The sequence below is a fragment of the Cololabis saira genome, chromosome 21 (genome assembly GCF_033807715.1).
Source record: "Cololabis saira isolate AMF1-May2022 chromosome 21, fColSai1.1, whole genome shotgun sequence".
Lineage (NCBI taxonomy): Eukaryota > Metazoa > Chordata > Actinopteri > Beloniformes > Belonidae > Cololabis > Cololabis saira.
The window spans coordinates 29,370,622-29,388,104 of record NC_084607.1 but is presented as its reverse complement, the minus strand read 5'-3'; the positions used below and the strand labels follow the sequence as shown (position 1 = coordinate 29,388,104).

Sequence of the window (17,483 nt, the reverse complement as noted above, 5' to 3'; positions counted from 1 at the left end):
CAGTTTTATCCGATAAGGGGAGATTTATGGGCTTTTTGAAAGGCTGCATCTGAGGTTTTACCTTCAGTTTTAGTTGCTGTTTTAGTCTGCGGTACGGCTGCTTACAGTAATTTCCTGAGTCATATATTTCCCCTTAAAGAAAAAAGAAAACTCCCCTTTCTCTGATTTTCGGTCTTCCATTAACTTACAGCAAGTGGCTGATTCAGAAATGTTTATTTTTGTTATATTTCATGCTTACATTGTTACATTACCCCAGGAGATTCTGGTTAATACAACTCAAAGATGTTACTGCTCTACATTTTCATAACATTAGCAAATAGATTTAACAATTTAGTAGCATGTGTCTATGAATGTTTCAATTTAGGAAGAATGGCATGGTCTTATGTGCTATAAATCTAGTATAAACGATATCTTTTCTTTTATTTGAATGTCAGGCTGTTGTTTTATTGTTGCTGCAAAATTCCTCTACTTTGCTCATATGATGTTGGCAGTGCCGGTGCCGAGAAACACCGGCGAGAAGCAAGTAAACAAAGTGCCAAAATTGAAAGAATGTATTTAGAAAGCACGTCTAAGTCTTTAAATCTGCTGCTTTTTCCCTTTTTTATTGCAATTTTCCCATTGTTTGCCGTTACCCCAGATGACTGGGGTTTCATTATAATACCTTCCTCCCGTCACGTCTGTCTGACACAGCAGCTCTCACATCGCACCCCAGACAGGCATTTGGCACTGACTCAAAATGTCCAGACGTCTTACTCACAGCCCCATTGTTTCATATCCTTTTGGTAAGCAGCATGATAATTACGGTGGGATGCAGTTCTGCGAATCGTTCAGATGATTGGTTTTAGGCCGAGGGAGGCAGCCCACCCGAGCAGATGTGTCACAACAACGTGCTGAGTTTTTATCAGACTCTGGATGGACACACCGGTTAAGTTGAGAGGAGAGCAGATGTGGGAGGCAGATGTAGACGGCTTCCAACTAATCTGACTGTTCCAAGACGTTTCATTCGGTCTCGGTGCTTCACAATATCCCGATCATATTCTCACTTACTCAGTGAGTAGTTGATCCTTTAATGTTGTGGTCAGTGGGTGAAGCGAGGCGTCCTTCAACAGGAAGGCTCATGATTTCAGTGCACTAACAGGCTCAAGCGTGTTTAAGTGACAGATTAAAACCCAACATTCAGTCCCAATATGCTCATAGGTGTATGATTGATTATAGCATCAGCAGGTCCCTTCTGATCCACTGTCAATCTTGTTTTTTTTTGGCTCACAATAGTAAAACTGGCTTATTGTGGACAGTCTTTGTCATAACTGACTAATCCATCATTTTATTTATGGATTTATTAGACATTTGATGGACTGTTTGTGCAAGTTTTTACAAATTGCTGTAATCATATTCAGATCAGGATTTACATGTCAAAAAGGCTACCTGACATTTTACAAATGTTGTTTCTAAATGCTTAATTAACTTCTCAAGCTCTAATGAATTGGTTTATTAAAACCAAATGACGTTTTAATGCCTTACATTTATCCTTTTAGGCAGCAGGCAAACAGCCTTCAGATGATATAACCAATATTGCAACAGACTGCATTTGACAGCATGATGGATGATTGTTTATGTCCAAGTGCTGTATATTTTTCTGCTAAACCGGTTTAATCCGGCTCGCCGTACATTTGGGAAAAATGGTCATTTTTCTTAAAATACCTTGTGTCTACACTGAAGAAACCAAAAGGGGCCTAAGAGTTGAAGACTATAAAAGGGAGAGTTATAGGAGCAGTTAACCCCTTTTTTCCACGATGTGACAGACTGTTAGTTAGACAGGGACGTATCATAAAAGGAGTGTTGTTGTTGCTATGTTACCAAAGTAAAACACCAGACTGAATCCTTGTTGTCTTTGTTCCTGCGGTCTTGTCCTGCTCTTACCGAGGAGCGCTGCTGTGAATATCATAAATGATTCAAAGCGTCACGCTTGGATTGTGTTGCTTTGTCACATCCTCAGGGTCAAGATTTACACATTCACACACACAAACACACACTGGCTGGAAAATCCCTGGGAGACGCCACGCCTTCCCCGTCCACTCGCGCCTCCACGTCTGCAGGGTGTCCTGTCATGTGTCCTTGGTAGCGTCGTGGGTGTGTGTGTGTATCCCCTGTACGGCCGAGGACATCCTGACATCGCCTGAGATTCCTGTTGCATCTTGATAACAAATTAACTGTTGGCTGTTTTGGTTTGATCTGTAACGGAGTGGTACTGACTTTTTCGCTCTTTTCTCCACAGTTACATCGGAAAATCCGACTCCATCACCATCAGCGTGTGGAATCATAAGAAGATCCACAAGAAGCAAGGGGCGGGGTTCCTCGGCTGTGTCCGCCTTCTGTCCAACGCCATCAACCGCCTTAAAGACACGGGCTGTAAGTGTCAGTATCTCCTTTCATGGGTCCATCTAACTGAAAACAGCATTTTGAATGTATATTTTACAATTATGATCATCCATATCAGGGTTCCCACGCATCCTGGAAAATGATTGGTCAATTTTCCAGTCCTGGAAAACATATGGAAAAATGAGGGGAAAAAAGGTCAAAAAGGTCTGGAAATGGAAAAGTATCCTCTCCCCTGCCTTGTTAGTGGATGTAAATGGGTTAAAAGTTCTGTTTACGTTCATCTATCGTCACCCGATCAGGATAACATTAATGCTGAGTCATGGAGTAGAAGACACAGCGCTTCTCTGCTTCTAGCTGAAAAACGTAGCGCTACCAGCCAATCAAATTTCCTGCTTAGAGCGGTGCTTCTTGTTAACTATAGCCAAATTTAGCGACTTTTCAGACGCCGTCAAGGACTAAAAGCCTTAGAGACAAAACTAGCGTCTGAAAGTTGAAAAGTGTCATTAGTAATGGTCAGTTTTTCACACTTGTTTTATTGTCCGACAATAGAAATTAAGTGAAAAAAAGAAAAGTAGGAATTCTGTTATATTAAAATACTGTGTGTGCACAGGAGAAGAAACTAGAGAGATTAATGACTTTTCATGTAGACTTAACCTCATTAATTTCCAATAAAAGTAGTTGTCTACTAAGTGATATGCTCACAGAGACCACGGGGAAGACGGGCTCCCTTAATTACAATGTCGGCTTAAAATGTCCTGGAAAAGTCCTGGGAAATACTTTCAGGGAATGATTGGGAACCCTGATATGGAATACTTATGTCATATGTTTAATTATGAGTTGTGTAAGACTTTATTTGTACCACCTATCCTGGCAACAAAAAAAAGATGAATATTTACATATTTTCATTCACAAGAAGCAGTGCTCTCATGCAGTCACTCTAGTCATATTTACTGCTTAAACTAAAATGAAAGATTATTTGAGCTGTTAATAGCCACAAATTCAGGTTATATAGTTATATTCTTAAATGATTAATTTAGTTATTGTTTTACCTTTACAACTCTATTGCAGCTGTACCTATAAAGGTACTGCAGTACCCATAGTGTGAATAATCTGTCTGAGTTGAAAGGAATCTGGGCTTGAATGATAAATAACATCAACATTTGTGTGATCTACATACCAACATCAAGATAGTATTTTTACGAGATTCAAGATGCCAGATTTTATAAGAATAGACCAAGTCATTCCAGTAGCAGTCAGTCATTGTTGACATTGCAGAGTATTATAAGTAGCGGTGGCACCAGCTGGCTCCGATCTGGAGATAAACTTAACTTCTGCAGTGTTAGCGGTCGACGAGACGACACTTGAACTGTCTGAGAGGTTGAAAAATCTGGCCATGTCCACATGAGTCCATTTCCATTATAAAACAGCACTTTTATCAAAAAGGAATCTGCAACCACACTAGCGAACTCCAACTCTGTGGTGGAAAAGATTTCACTCCACCGCAAAAGCTCACATGATGCTGAAAACTCCACCAGAAAAGTGGCTGGAGCTAAATTGTTAAAGGGCCATATGACAACAGCCATCAGGTGAGCTGTTACCCGTTAACACAAGATGACAAAGCTATCAAAACGGATCTGGATGTTAAAATCTGCAGCTTTGTTGGCTGGTAAAAAGCTGTGACACTAATGATACGGCAGCTGTCAAGTGTTACCAGATGACACGACTTTCAACCCAGAATACATGGCATACATAAAGTAAAGGTCCGGACTTCAAAGTATGTGATAAACTTTGAAGATTTCTGTCTGTCTCTCTCACTGTCCTTTAACAGGAGAGGGTGAAGTGGCCACATTAAGGCCTGTGGGTCTTATTAGTCCGAGTTCCTTTAAAGTGACAACGGAGAGTAGCTCCATTTAGTGTCCCCCTCTGTCTCACTAAGTCTGACAGAGGCCAGACCGGAGTGTGAGAGGGGTCCGCACTCTGCCCCCGCCAGAGCAGGAAGAGCCAATCAACTTCACCCTGCAATTACAGAAAAAAATGTCTTGTGTCAGAAAGGAGCTGGATAAATGGGACGGAGGCTGGAGTAAATGGCCCCTAGTAAAAGCAGTGCCAGACAGTTGGAGCTGCAGCACCGCAGTCTGGAGCCTTTTTTTTTTTTTTTTTTTTTTTCCCCCCTTTTTCTCTCCCGAGCGGGGAGCCAGTACCTGCTCTGTGTGCCTGCGGTCTCGTTGGCAGAACCGGGAAAGAATCCCAGCAACTTTTCCTAGAAGCTCCTGACACTGTTGTTTTCCTGGGGCGACACAGGAAACCTGAAGCTTGTGCCACAGCTGTGAGTGGTTTGCTTCTGCATTTCCTTTTTCTCCTGGCCTTCTCCTCACCCCTCGGTTCCCCTTCAGCCTCCTCCACCGAGTGGCAGCGTGCACACACACACACACACACACACACACACACACACACACACACACACATCAAAAAATGCTATTGTGACTAACCCCCCTCTATCTCCGTCTGCCGATCTAGACAACCGGTCATTTCACGCAGACATACATAATTGTAAAGCTTTTTAAGTGCAAGCATAGATTAAATTTGTAGCGTTCTCTCTGTTGTGGTCTCTGTCATTCTCTTTTTTTTCTGTCTGCTTTCACCACCAGTTGCCATATAGGCCATTCCACAAGGCTCGGAGTGGGCATTGAGTTGACTACAAGATTTGTGTGTAATTGCGGTGTCTTGGCTTGACTGCAACATTTATGTGTAATTGCAGAGTGTCCGTGTTTTTAGCTCTCTTATATTGTATTTACGTGTCTATTGTATACTGTGTTGGCTTTTTTGTGAGTGTGTACTGAGCGTGTACTGTTTTCTCTGCGACTGCTGACCTCCCGCCTGTCCTGTAACGCTTTGGCCGCTGCCTGTTTTGGTCCCTGTTTAGTCTAGACGGAGATCCTGAGCTGATCTGCATGACACCCAGACAACAGAGGGCAGATAGTGGCATTTCTCATGTCTGCAGGCAAAAACTTGGACATTTCTTTGCTCTATTTTTTTTTTTTTTTCTTCCTTCGCCTGATCTCTTTCTTTTCTCCCTCACTCTCAAATTCCACAGACTTTAAGAAGTTCAGACAAAGAGTTTCCAGACTTTGGCAGAAGTTCATCTCCACGCTAAGATCGAGCGGAATAGTGCGGGCTTTGTACTGAAATTTGTCAAATGTTTGACCCCTGCATTTGAACTGAAGCCGGCTCTGTACCGATGCTCAGTGAGATTTTTACAGCCTGTGGCTGTTCAGCAGACCAGACCATCTGTTCCAGGGCACAGCCAAGCTGCGGTCTGCAGACAGAAGAATGAGAGACAGATAATGAGGGAGAGAGGAACTGACTCTGAGTGATGTAAATGATACAGAGCAGTGGGTCTCGTCCAAGTAGGGAAAAAGCATCCAAACACGTGCTGGTTTACATGGATCTTTCACATCAGAATCTTATCTTCTCTTGCTTTATTCCTCCGCCTGTTCCCAACTTTTTTTTTTAACCCTCTTTCATCTCTGTTTTCTTTTCCTCCCTACCTGATTGTATTTTCTCTTTCTTTTCTTAACCTCCTTTTTAACTCGGTGCACTCCTCACTTCTTCTTCTTTTTCCCTTCTTAAACAGACCAGAGACTAGACCTGAACAAGCTCAGTCCCAATGACAGCGACACAGTCAGAGGCCAAATAGTGGGTAAGTGCTTCTCTTTGACAGGTCTTCATGCTTTGGTTGAATAAGTTGACGCACAGCTGACGATATAGTGAACAAAATCTGAGTATGAACATCCAATCTAGACTACTGGGCCTCTGATAAAAGTTAACCCTTTTGTATTCTTCAAGAAGATACATGGTTTTATTTCATGTTTGCTATTGAAATATCTGTGCTCTGGCTGTGATCCTCTGTCTAGTAACACTTGTGTGTGTGCGGGTGTGTGTGTGTGTGTGTGCATCTGTCCACCATGTGTTCCTGCAGTGAGCCTCCAGTCGAGGGATCGAATCAGCTCAGGAGGTCCTGTGGTCGACTGCAGCCGGCTGTTTGACAATGATCTTCCAGATGGGTGAGTCGCAGGAAATCTTTTAAGTTTGTTTTTTTTTGCGGCCGTCGCAAATCCCAGACAACAGATATAAATACGAGCAGCAGAGATAACGATTTAAAACGCCCATCAGAATATGATTTTTAGCATGTGGTGAAACAAAGCGGCGAGTCTGCCTGGATACTTTTGCAGCTTAACTAGATCCCCCCGTCTGTGTGTGTGTTTCTGCTGCCAGCTGGGAGGAGAGGAGGACCGCGTCTGGACGGATCCAGTACTTGAACCACATCACGCGCACCACGCAGTGGGAGAGGCCGACCAGGTGAGCACACAGACGCAGAAACGCAGAGCTCGCACATCAACAACACCAGGAAGTCCATGAAACGCCTCGTCTCTGACCCCCGTGCTCCCAAACTGGTGAAAACGCTCCGGAGAAGTGAAGCGTTTCTCCTCGGAAAATAAACCGCCAGACAGATTACTCTTGACGGTGGGTTTTAATAACGAGGGAGACACAGAGAGGCAGAGGAGCTGACAAGAGCACTCATGAAAACATCTACTCACGGCTCCATTTGACTTCCTCAACCAGCTATTTCTATATTTATTATTCTTACCACTCTCCCCCCCTCCCGGAGGCAAGTTTTGTCTGTTGCATTGTATAAACTTCCTCTTTCCTCCAGATGATGACTTCTTTATTACTGAGTATTTGTTCTGTCCCTCTCAGGCCCGCGTCGGAGTACTCCAGCCCCGGCCGGCCGCTCAGCTGCATCGTAGACGAGAACACGCCCGTGAGCACCAACGGCGCCACGCCCACCATCGTGTCGTCCCCTGCCGAGGGCGACCAGCGCGTCCAGGAGAGACGGGTCCGATCGCAGAGGCACCGCAACTACATGAGCAGAACCCACCTGCACACACACCCGGACCTGCCCGAGGGATACGGTGAGTGGGAGGCAAATATGCACCGTATTTATACATGTAGAAGTCATTTAAGACGGTACTTTCCTTTACCACATGTAGTATTTTAATGTTTCAAAAGCAGACCTGACTGAATCTTCCAAAAAAAATGAAAAATGTTGAATACCAGTAATAAATAAATAAATATCTGTCCTGAAAAAACGATAATAAATAAGTTAATGTCCCGGGGAGCTTCACTTAGCCTGCCGCTCCCTCCTGGTAACCCGGCTAATCGACGTGCTCATCCAGACCAGCGTCTCACACGGAGCCTGAACCACTGGCTCCATTTTAGACAATCTAATTGACCTGATCTAGCTGTCAGAGCCGCCAGCAGCTACTCACCGCCTCCTGTCTTCCCTTTTTCTGCACACTCAAACAATCAGGAGCATTCATGTAAAAGGCAGCGCGCGCACACACACACAAGCCGCAGTCCTCCCACACAGCCCCAGGGAGTTTTGTTTATCCTCTCAGTAAAATCTTCTGTAGGATTTAGGAGCCAGAGCTATAGACGTGTACGTCAGCTTTGCCTTCAGTCCTTCGGATTTGGAGTCTCATGACATCTCGGTGCTTATCTCGCTATCGCTCTTCTTCCCTGTCTCCATGCAGTCTCTCAGAAAGTTTCTCTTTTACAGTGAATCTGTGATTTTACAGGCTGGACTCGTGACAGAACACACACTTCTGGAGAAGTGATAAAGGAGGTTTTGCAGGTTGGGGTTGCTTAATATTCACCGTATTGGTATCATGCAGAAAGGCCGACTTGGCCTCCAAAACTGATTTACATATTTACTATTTCATTTTAGAATACATCATTTCTCTCGGGGGATTACAACCACCTGCCAACTTCAGTGGCGTCCCACTTAAGTTTGTTCTGATTGTTCGCCTCATCTGATCTCTTTACATATAACCTACTAATATGAATTAATTTATGACGTTTGCATCAAGCCAGATTCTTATGGCGCATTTTTTATTTTCTTAATATTATCAACATGTAGATAAACTACTACTTGAGGGAGATAATTGTTATTACTTGATTGTAATGAAGTAATAGCACAACTACGCACCGTTATGGCTAAAAGCCAGCAACCTTTAAAGTAAAGTGCCCTGCCTTCCTCGTCTTCCTTCCATTGAAACCATTAACTGATAAGTCTCATTCATTGTCTGGTTAGACCTCAACACCATCTTGTTTTATACTGATGGATCACAATATCTCATTATATGTGATCTGGCCTCCCAGGAAATTATGTCAAATTTGCAGAAGAACATAACTACAGCTCTTATTGCTCAAATCAGATTTTATTTATTTTTTTATACTGAAATCTGATTTAAAAATAAATAAATAGAAAAAATGGTTTGGTTTTGTTGCGTGGTTATTCATGTTATCATTTTAGTGCGACCTTCATCACACATAAGTGTAAACGGTACGCATGTGCAGAGGAAAGCGCGACGTTGTGAGGTGCGTGGGGTTTACAAAAGTAAATATGAATGTTTTACGTGTTTGTTTAGCCATTTGGAAGTACTTGCACAGTCAGAACCAACAAAATGATGCCCAACTGATGAAGGAAAGGAGGAGATTGAGAGAAAGGAGTGTATAAATGTCAACTTGGCCTTTTGTCGGAACTAGGAGTGGTGGGATCGCGACCTGAGGGCCTTCACTCATACAGACCTCATCCATAATTTCAGGCTGTCAAGCTAGACTTTTGAATATATCTGTCAGCACCTCCACACAAAACACTCATCTTCTGTGACGTCAATGTGGGATAAAAAAAATAAATCTGATGCATGCCGTTCAGACCGTCATTAAAAAAAACCCAGGATGAGTCACATGTGGGCAAAAAGTCTGAATTAAGCAGCAGCGTGAACGCAGCCAGAGTAATCAGAACATCTCTTTAAGTGGTGGGGCTGTTTTCGTTTGATCCAATTACGAAAAGGTTTTTCCTGCAAATGTTTTTTTTTCTGAATGAGCTGTTAGCGTAAACCCATGCTTTCATTTAAACGGCTTGATGTAAACGCACCAGCTGATGCTTTTTCATTAGGTGTCATGACTCAGAACGTCTTGGTGCGAGTACGAGGCCGTTTATTGTCCACAGCAGGCAGTATCACCTTGAATAAAGCAGGATATTGTGATATATATTCTTTTTTTTTTGTGGCAGTGCAATCTGCAAATTCCAACTTGTAATTTTGACACAAAACAAACAAACAGAGCATCGGAGGATATTGAAGGAATGTTGTACTTGTGGTTAGTGGTTGTGCGCCACAGTGATGAGGCAAACTGGAAGTTGTGCTGCTTTTACAGTGGAAAATTAAAAGCTTTCTCTTGTCATGGAAAAATGCCTTCATGGAGCTGTTTTGTGTATCAAAGTCTCAGGTGTTGACACCAAACATCATGTGCATGTCTTGGCAGTTTGCATGATTGTTTTGGCATGTCGGAATAAAGCAGGAAGGGACATTAATGTAAAACGCTTCTGTGACTGAATGAAACAAATTGTTCTGTGTAATCGTCCTCCGGCTGAGTTCTGTCCTCACGCCGACTCTTGCAGCTTCAGTAAAAGCCGTCAGCAGCTCTTTAATGAGTAAGACGTGTCGAACATGTAACATGCTCATCAGCGGAGCATGGGTTGGGAGGGTTTCGTGTGCATGCATGCTAAAGCGTCGTGGTAAAACCGAAGCCGTGCCAGGGAAGAGCCGTCTGGAAGGCTTTTCCATGGAAATATGTGACAACAAGCTGTGATGAATGAACTCACCAACTGAAAAAGGCAGACATCCTCTCCGTGTCTCCTCTCTCTTCTCCAATGTTCCTCGCCCCGTCTCCCGCCTCCCCTCCCTCTTCTGCCTCCTCCTGGCTGCGTTTAGGGATCTCCACTGACTCGAGCAGCGCTTTCATCTTCCATCTGTCTAATCACTCTCACAGAGACAGATTCTGCTCAATCCGTCTACACGTGGCACATAAATAAAGCTCTTCCATTTTGAGATTTGTTTCAGTGTCTTGGTTGACGCCAAATGTTGAAGCCACGCGTTTTAACCCGTGCAACGCTCTTCTCGTTTCAGAGCAAAGGACGACGCAGCAAGGCCAGGTTTACTTCCTGCACACTCAGACAGGTGTCAGCACATGGCACGACCCCAGGGTGCCCAGGTACGTTCCCCAGACACATCTTCACCTGGATTACTTAATTTTGATGATGTTGTACTGCTCTCTCTCTCATCTTTCCCCTCAGTGAAGAGACTGAAGTTGAGATCTCGGTCTCCATGCCTACTTGGTCAAATTAGTTTCCACTAAATTTGTAGCATGCTCTTACAGAAAGTAATTATGGGATTTTTTTTCTTAAAGGAGACCTATTATGGCATCTAATCCCTATTTTAAACAGGCCTTGAATGTCTTAGAAACAAGCTTTTGATTTTTTTTGCTAAATAAATGAGAAATTCAGCCTCTGAGCCAAGTTCTGTAGTATCCTATTCTCTAACCTCATTATCTATGCGGGATTCTGAAGGGCGGGGAGGCTATGATAATGAGGTGATAATGGGGCACTGTGCTGATTGGCTGCCTGAATGATGCGTAGCAGGACACAAAGCAACCAACAATAACCAACAACAGAGTAATTTGCATGTCGTTACGTAACGACGGGAGCAGAATCTGAACGGCTCGTAGAAGCCACATCACACTGGACGGCTCATCCGGGCGGCTGTACAGACACTGCAGAATTTGGTTTCTTTCCTCCTTCTCTGAGTTGGCAGGCTGAGGGGAGACCACTTTATATATGTTAAAGCAAGAAAAAACGTGTTTTTTCATAATAGGTCTCCTTTAAATAAAATTGCTAAGCGTTTTGAAAGAATGCAAAAGTAGTTGAGTCTAGGTGGCATCCCAGTGGATGCTGTGGATGATAGTGTGTGTGTGCATGTGTATTAATGTGTATGGGAGGCAGGGGAGGACAAAGGGCTGAATTGAGGCTGTGCAGTAGTGGGATTCACTATTTTGGCAAAAATAAGGTCAAATATAAACACATGAGTGGCTTGCCAAATATTTTGTGGTCTTTTGTATACTTGAGTGGATTGCACAAGTATTAAGAGCGTGTGGAAACAGAGGCAGAGGCGGCTCGTACGAATCTGAACTGGATCCAAGAGAGAAATGAGCTGTCCGCATACTTCAAACAGCCTTTTTAATCAAGCAGCTACTAGAGATAAAAATGAGTACAAGTACAACGTCAGAATCATGTCATTAGTTCTGAATCACAAGGAGATGCTTTTCCTGAGAAAATGAGCAGATTGGGTTCAACTGTGTTGTGATTGGTTGAATTCTTGTAGCTGACGCTCAGTACTGGTCAGACACGCACGTTTCCAACCTTTCAACACCTCAGACCGTTCCAGACGTGTTCAGACAGCATCACGGGGGGATGTGAAAGTGGACAGCTCAACAAAGCGCATCAGTGATTACACCTGGACATCTCTGTTGAGGAAAAACTGTTTAAACTATTCTCATTACCTGCTATTGTGTAAAGTTAGAGATTATTTTGTCTATCGCTCCGTCAGTCTCTTATATACAAGTGCGATAAAAAAGGCCATTACGTTAGGAAATGCTACGCAAGAGATGAAAAAGCTTTTTAACTCAACAGTTGACGACAGTTGAGGCTGTCATGGCGTGATATTTATCGCAAGTGTGAGACGGCCTAAAAGTGTGAACATGAAAGTGTGAGACTCAATCTCTCTGGAGTTCGCACTCAAATCCACAACATGATTGCCGACACAACACAGTCTCACTCAGCACCTGCAGGTCAGACTCAAGGGCTTCCAGCTTTGGAAAAACACGACTCTCAACCTGAATGTTTCTACAAATCCAGTGTCGGGTTGGCTGAGTTGCAAAAATAAAATAATTATATTTGTGTGATTGTTGACTTGGGGAAAAATAAGCTACATGCACTAAGCCAAGTGGGTCTTGTTGGTTAACTTCTGCTTTTGAACGGACCACTGAAGCCCTGGCTCTCGTAGATGTGCACTTCCTGTAGACTACGATCATAAAAGGAAATTCCACCCTTTTATGACATCAGTGTGAAAACTAAAAAAAAAGAGTCTCCACGAGGGAGCGTTCTCAGCGCTGTGCATAGGTACTCAACATATACTTTATTTCTCCTGTCCCTCCAAAGACGTCTCAGACGACAGTTCGTCGTAAAAACACGGTACATGAGTGAGAGAACATGGAAAAGCAGAAGGCCACCCGAAGGTCATCCTGAATTTACCGACACCGCCCATAGACGATGTCATGGTAGACTTTTTCTAGTGTTCCCTTGTAGATGGCTGTAAACCTGCAGCCGATTATGAATCTGACATGCTGCGAGGAGACCCATGTCATGCGGCTCTCGGAGGAGTCCAGCCTTCTGGCACGAGCTCAGACCAGCTTCACTCTGGGAATCGTGACCAATAGCATGCAGGTCTCAGATGGCCTTAGCAGAGGCACTAAACCTTGTGTTTTATATTGATTACCAGACTCCAGAAGAATGCACATGCATACTATCAACATGCGCCTTTAGCTCGCTTAATAAACATGACTGATCACTTCTCCTCTGCCCTTTATTAGTGTATGAGATGGATCGCATTTTTATGAGTCTAGATAGAGGCTGTTTGTCACACCACGCCTTTTGCAAGCGCTCCTCAGAATCCAACATTTGCTGAAGCCTTTGCTGCCAATGTCTCAAAGTTTGTTAGAGTCTGGTCACTTTAGCTTTAATCCCTGAAACAGAGAGGTAGCAAACCTGCTGTAATCTCTGAGCCTTTCAGTCTTGATGGAGTTCACCTAAAAAGGACTGCAAGGCGGTAGTAAATAATTCAGATGGGAGGAAGAGGGGAAAATAGAATAAAAGCTATTTTTCAGACATCCCTGAATATTGTTGTCCAGTTAGTCAGTGCTTTGGTATGTTCTATAACTACAGTTGGACGCGTGAGCCTGCTCTGTCTTTTCCCCTGTCCCCTTCTACGTTGCCTCTGTTTTTGCTTAAAGGAGATATATTATGGCCTCTTTTTTTTTTTTTTTTTTCTCCCCACAAGTTGAAACAATTTCCTGAGGTCTTAATGAAATGTCTGTGACATGGTTTGGTCAGAATACCACAGGAATAAAGTCGAGAAATTCTCTTTTTCAACCACGTCCTCACACCTCTGCTCATAGATTGTAGGGGATCAAGTGAGCCGTCCAGCTCTACCCCTCATTTCTGCGGGGGATGTCTAATGCTTGATCGTTTTTAAAGCTTTGAGCTACCATGCAAACTGATTTTTGGACACTAATTGCACTCAGATACCCTTGAAAGTATGTTATTACTGTAAGAGAAAGAGCGTACAGTGGGCCGAGGTCTTGCACAAAGCTCACATCCCCAGCTGATACACCTCAAAGTGACAGGGTTGTGTTATGTTGGAGTATATTAAGTATTTTTTCAGATGCATCCTTTCAAGGATAAAAATTATAATATTAATTGTGCTTTTTTTCCATCTTTCCCGCCTCAGAGATCTGAGCAATGTGAACTGTGAGGAGCTCGGGCCTTTACCACCAGGATGGGAGATTCGTAACACTGCCACGGGGAGGGTTTATTTCGTCGACCACAACAACCGGACCACACAGTTCACCGACCCGCGCCTCTCCGCTAACCTGCACCTAGTCTTAAAGTAAGAGCTCAGCTCCACCGTACCTGACAGATCAAAGTGTGAAGCTGATTTTGCACAAAAGCAGTTTTTAAAATCTTTATTTTCGTATCTGCAGTCCAAGCCCCAATGATTCCCGAGGAGCCATCGAAAGTCAGAATGTCAGGTAAGGTTCGGGCCTGACGCCAGCAGCACACTCCACACTCAGACTGGAACACACGCAGTTTGGCATCGTTCACGTGCAAAGTTACTCTGCTTCCCCATCCGTCAGTGTTTTACTCTGGGAAACTGTGCCAAAGTGTGTTCGCCACCTGCCGAGGTTCAACACCCGGCAGCATACTCCTCCTTTTAAGTAAATGTCTGCGAGAACACATACGCAGAAATATATACATGGTGCACTCCCCCCCTCTCGCTCCCTCTCTTTCCACACAACAATTCAAACATTCCTCGGCCCTGCAGAGGTTTTAATCATGAAGGCGTTTCAGCACACAATCCGTCACAAAGCTGTCTTTGGCCAGACATCAGATAGCGGAGTGGAAACCAAGGCTGGTGTGTTTGTGGCTTAGGAGCGTCTTATGTCAAGGAAACGGAGCATAAATTCTCTGCCCAAGTCAATGAATGAAGTGTGTGTGTGTGTGTGTGTCCATCTATTTTGATCCCTGTGTACTGGTTCATGCTTATATGCTTATGCGCTTGGCACATGCATGGATGCACATGCTCAGAATGTCTTCCCATGTGCAGCTGTTCAAACACACAGCGATAGCAACAGAATTACCCTTAGATCCTCGCACATAAATGCTGGAGAAAGCGTATGGCTGTCTCGGTGGGCCTCCCCCACCTGACCTCATTGCTTTTCCGTGCAGAGAGACGGAATGCATCGATGCGGGGATCAGGTTTCCCTTTTCCCCCGTCCTGATGGATCAAAGTACGTGTTTTGGATTTTGTATTTGTTTTGCTCTTTTTTCACCCGCTGCCCTCTGTAAAGCCTCTTAAAAATGCAGCTTGGCACGACACATTTGGTTTTAATGTAGGAATTGAGCCTGATCATGGCCAGATGTGTTAAAATCCCACGCGTAGATTATTGATGGTGCGTGTGTTACGTGTGTTTAGTCTGGGAGTGGGTTCTTTTTCTTTCTCTCAAGGTATTGTTTGTTATTAATGCGTCGCAGGAACAAGATTTGCACAGAAAACACGTGCCTCTCTGTAGCTGGTAGATTCTCTTTAAGCACATTTACATCTTTTTCCCTCAGCGTATGGTGAAGATCTACAGGTGTAGATCTTAGCCTGATTGAAAAGATTTACACGGTTTAGGTTGAACCTGTTTACGTTAACTATATAATCTATGGTCCATTCCAGTTTGGGTTCTGTCCTAACTTTGGAGTGGCTCTAGCTTGTGACAAAAGTCTGGAAAGTATATCAGTGCTCGTGGATCTCTATCAAGACATCTGCCTTTTATCAGGCCAGCGATTTCAGACATTTTCACCCCTTCTGTGCCGTCATGGCACAAAAATGTTTGATATATATGTATGTCTATCATAGTTACACTTTATTGCCCTTCTTTTATTTGCTGAAGACACTGCCTGAGCATCGGGGAGCATGGCTTTTGTTAAAGTTTCCCAGAGCTGTTGCAGTGTTCGGGTTGAAACTAGACGCCCTGACTGCTTGGGGTCACTGTCCAATAGGTAACTGAATCTGTGTCTGCTTTTAAGACCTGGCTTGCAGGGTTGCCTTTTTTCTGGAGTTGCATGAGAAGGAAAACTGTAGATGTTTAGGATTTGTCACGTTTGTTGAAAAGTCTGTTTTTATTGCGATATCTATTTAGCGAGCGTCTTCAGGTAACGTGTACCAGACTCATCAATCACCGGCTGGAAGGAGAACAGAGCGCTGCGGGTCCTGCAACCATCGGGGAGCGGGAGAGAGAGACAGAGAAGCAACATTTGATTTATAGGTGAAAGTGGAGGGAGGGATGCTTTGTGTGCCCCCCCCCTCTCCCCCTGCTTGGCTCCCACCCTCTGGACTGTCTGCCGTGTTTGGGTGCTGTCAGAACGGTGCCCTTCCTGCCTCCCGTCTGTGTCTTTTGAGTCTAGTCTGCAGGAAATAAAGGGATTCATGAGGAGGTCTCGGGCGTCCTATGGGGCCCTGTGGCTTTCTGGGATAGCAGGAAGTGACTGAAAAGCCAAATTGGATTTTTCTGCGCAGACACCAGAAACCAAGCTCAGTCACTTCACTAACAAGAAAATGGTCATTGTGGTAAAGGAGAATGCAAGCTGTTGGGTGGATACTTTTAAGTAGTAGCCTCCAGTTTAAACTCCTCGGGACAGTTTTGGCTCCTCCTGCTTGATTCCCTTTTTTTTTTAACTCACTGGTCATAAGTATTTAATAAAAATCTGTATGAGAATGTATTACTGTAGCCGTTTTTTACCACTTTGAGTATTTACTTCCTAAATGCGTGTGATGCATACGAACACGCTGGTGTGTGTACGCCTCTGTGCTCAGGCCAAGAGTCTGGTGTTTATGACCCCACTGAAGTGCAAAAGGCCACTGTGGATATAATCCTTTAGTGCTGGCCCCATAAAGGCTCTTTTGATAGTGTTTGTGTGTGTGTTGTGCCCTGTCCCTGCTGTCCCACCCTGCACTACTTTGTTCTTGGACCCAGTTTTACCACTTTAATTAGTCTTCTGTAACAGTCTGCAGCAGCGTCTGGATCTATGACATTATTATCCTCAAATCAAGCAAACAAGACCCCATTATTATTATGTCATCACAAATAGATTTAAGCGCTGCAGTGGTTAAATGTTTGTGCTATTCATCGTGGCGGCTGCACAAATGCACATCGTGGCTAACTACAGAAGCTTTGAGAAAATCTGTTAAAGACATTTAGGGTAAACATGCAATTTTTAGACCTAAACGGAGGCACAGACAACAGTACAGTTACATCTTTCAATGAGTTGTGCAGCATCGGTTTGATGCCCAACGTTTGGCATTTTGTTTTTGAAAAGCTGCCACTACAAGTGTTGACGGATCTGATCCAGAAGCAGCAGAGACTTCACACTCCAGTGCGGTACAGACTTGTCAATTACCAAATCCCCCAAGAATACCCTGTTATATCATCTATTTTCCCTGGGACCCTGTAGGAAATGTTTACAAAGGTAATAAATCAGGAAACAAGTTAGATATTTTTAACTTTTTTACTTGGTAAAGAAGAATTGCCCTCTACAGGCCTTTTGAGAGAGCGGTTGGAGACACAGCGGGGTTCATTTCTCAGCTTTCTCACTAATCTGTGATTCATGTCTACTATTAATAAAAACAAAAACCTTTTTGTTTCTCTCTCAGCCATAACTCTTACTAAAATTAACAATTGAATCATGTCTATATATCATATTTAACTAGACATTATTCCTATGATGCCAGGAAATAAATAATTCAATAATTATTGAGGACAAACTGTGACTCTTAAACAAGTCTCTGTTGCAGCTGCCAAGTGTCAGGGTGTGTCTTTGA

The 17,483-nt window shown here is 43.7% G+C and overlaps 1 protein-coding gene across 2 annotated transcripts in view; it reads left to right on the top strand.

Moving 5' to 3' along the window:
• Positions 1–17,483, top strand: part of smurf2 (SMAD specific E3 ubiquitin protein ligase 2) — a 55,124-nt gene that overhangs the window by 28,646 nt on the left and 8,995 nt on the right. The window contains exons 4-11 of one of the 2 annotated variants that reach the window (XM_061711031.1): positions 2,276–2,415; positions 6,014–6,079; positions 6,359–6,443; positions 6,655–6,738; positions 7,138–7,352; positions 10,413–10,497; positions 13,848–14,006; positions 14,101–14,148. In XM_061711031.1, the coding sequence (XP_061567015.1) occupies positions 2,276–2,415; positions 6,014–6,079; positions 6,359–6,443; positions 6,655–6,738; positions 7,138–7,352; positions 10,413–10,497; positions 13,848–14,006; positions 14,101–14,148 (882 nt within the window). The remainder of the gene's footprint in view (positions 1–2,275; positions 2,416–6,013; positions 6,080–6,358; positions 6,444–6,654; positions 6,739–7,137; positions 7,353–10,412; positions 10,498–13,847; positions 14,007–14,100; positions 14,149–17,483) is intronic. The other variant, XM_061711033.1, reaches the window with a different exon arrangement.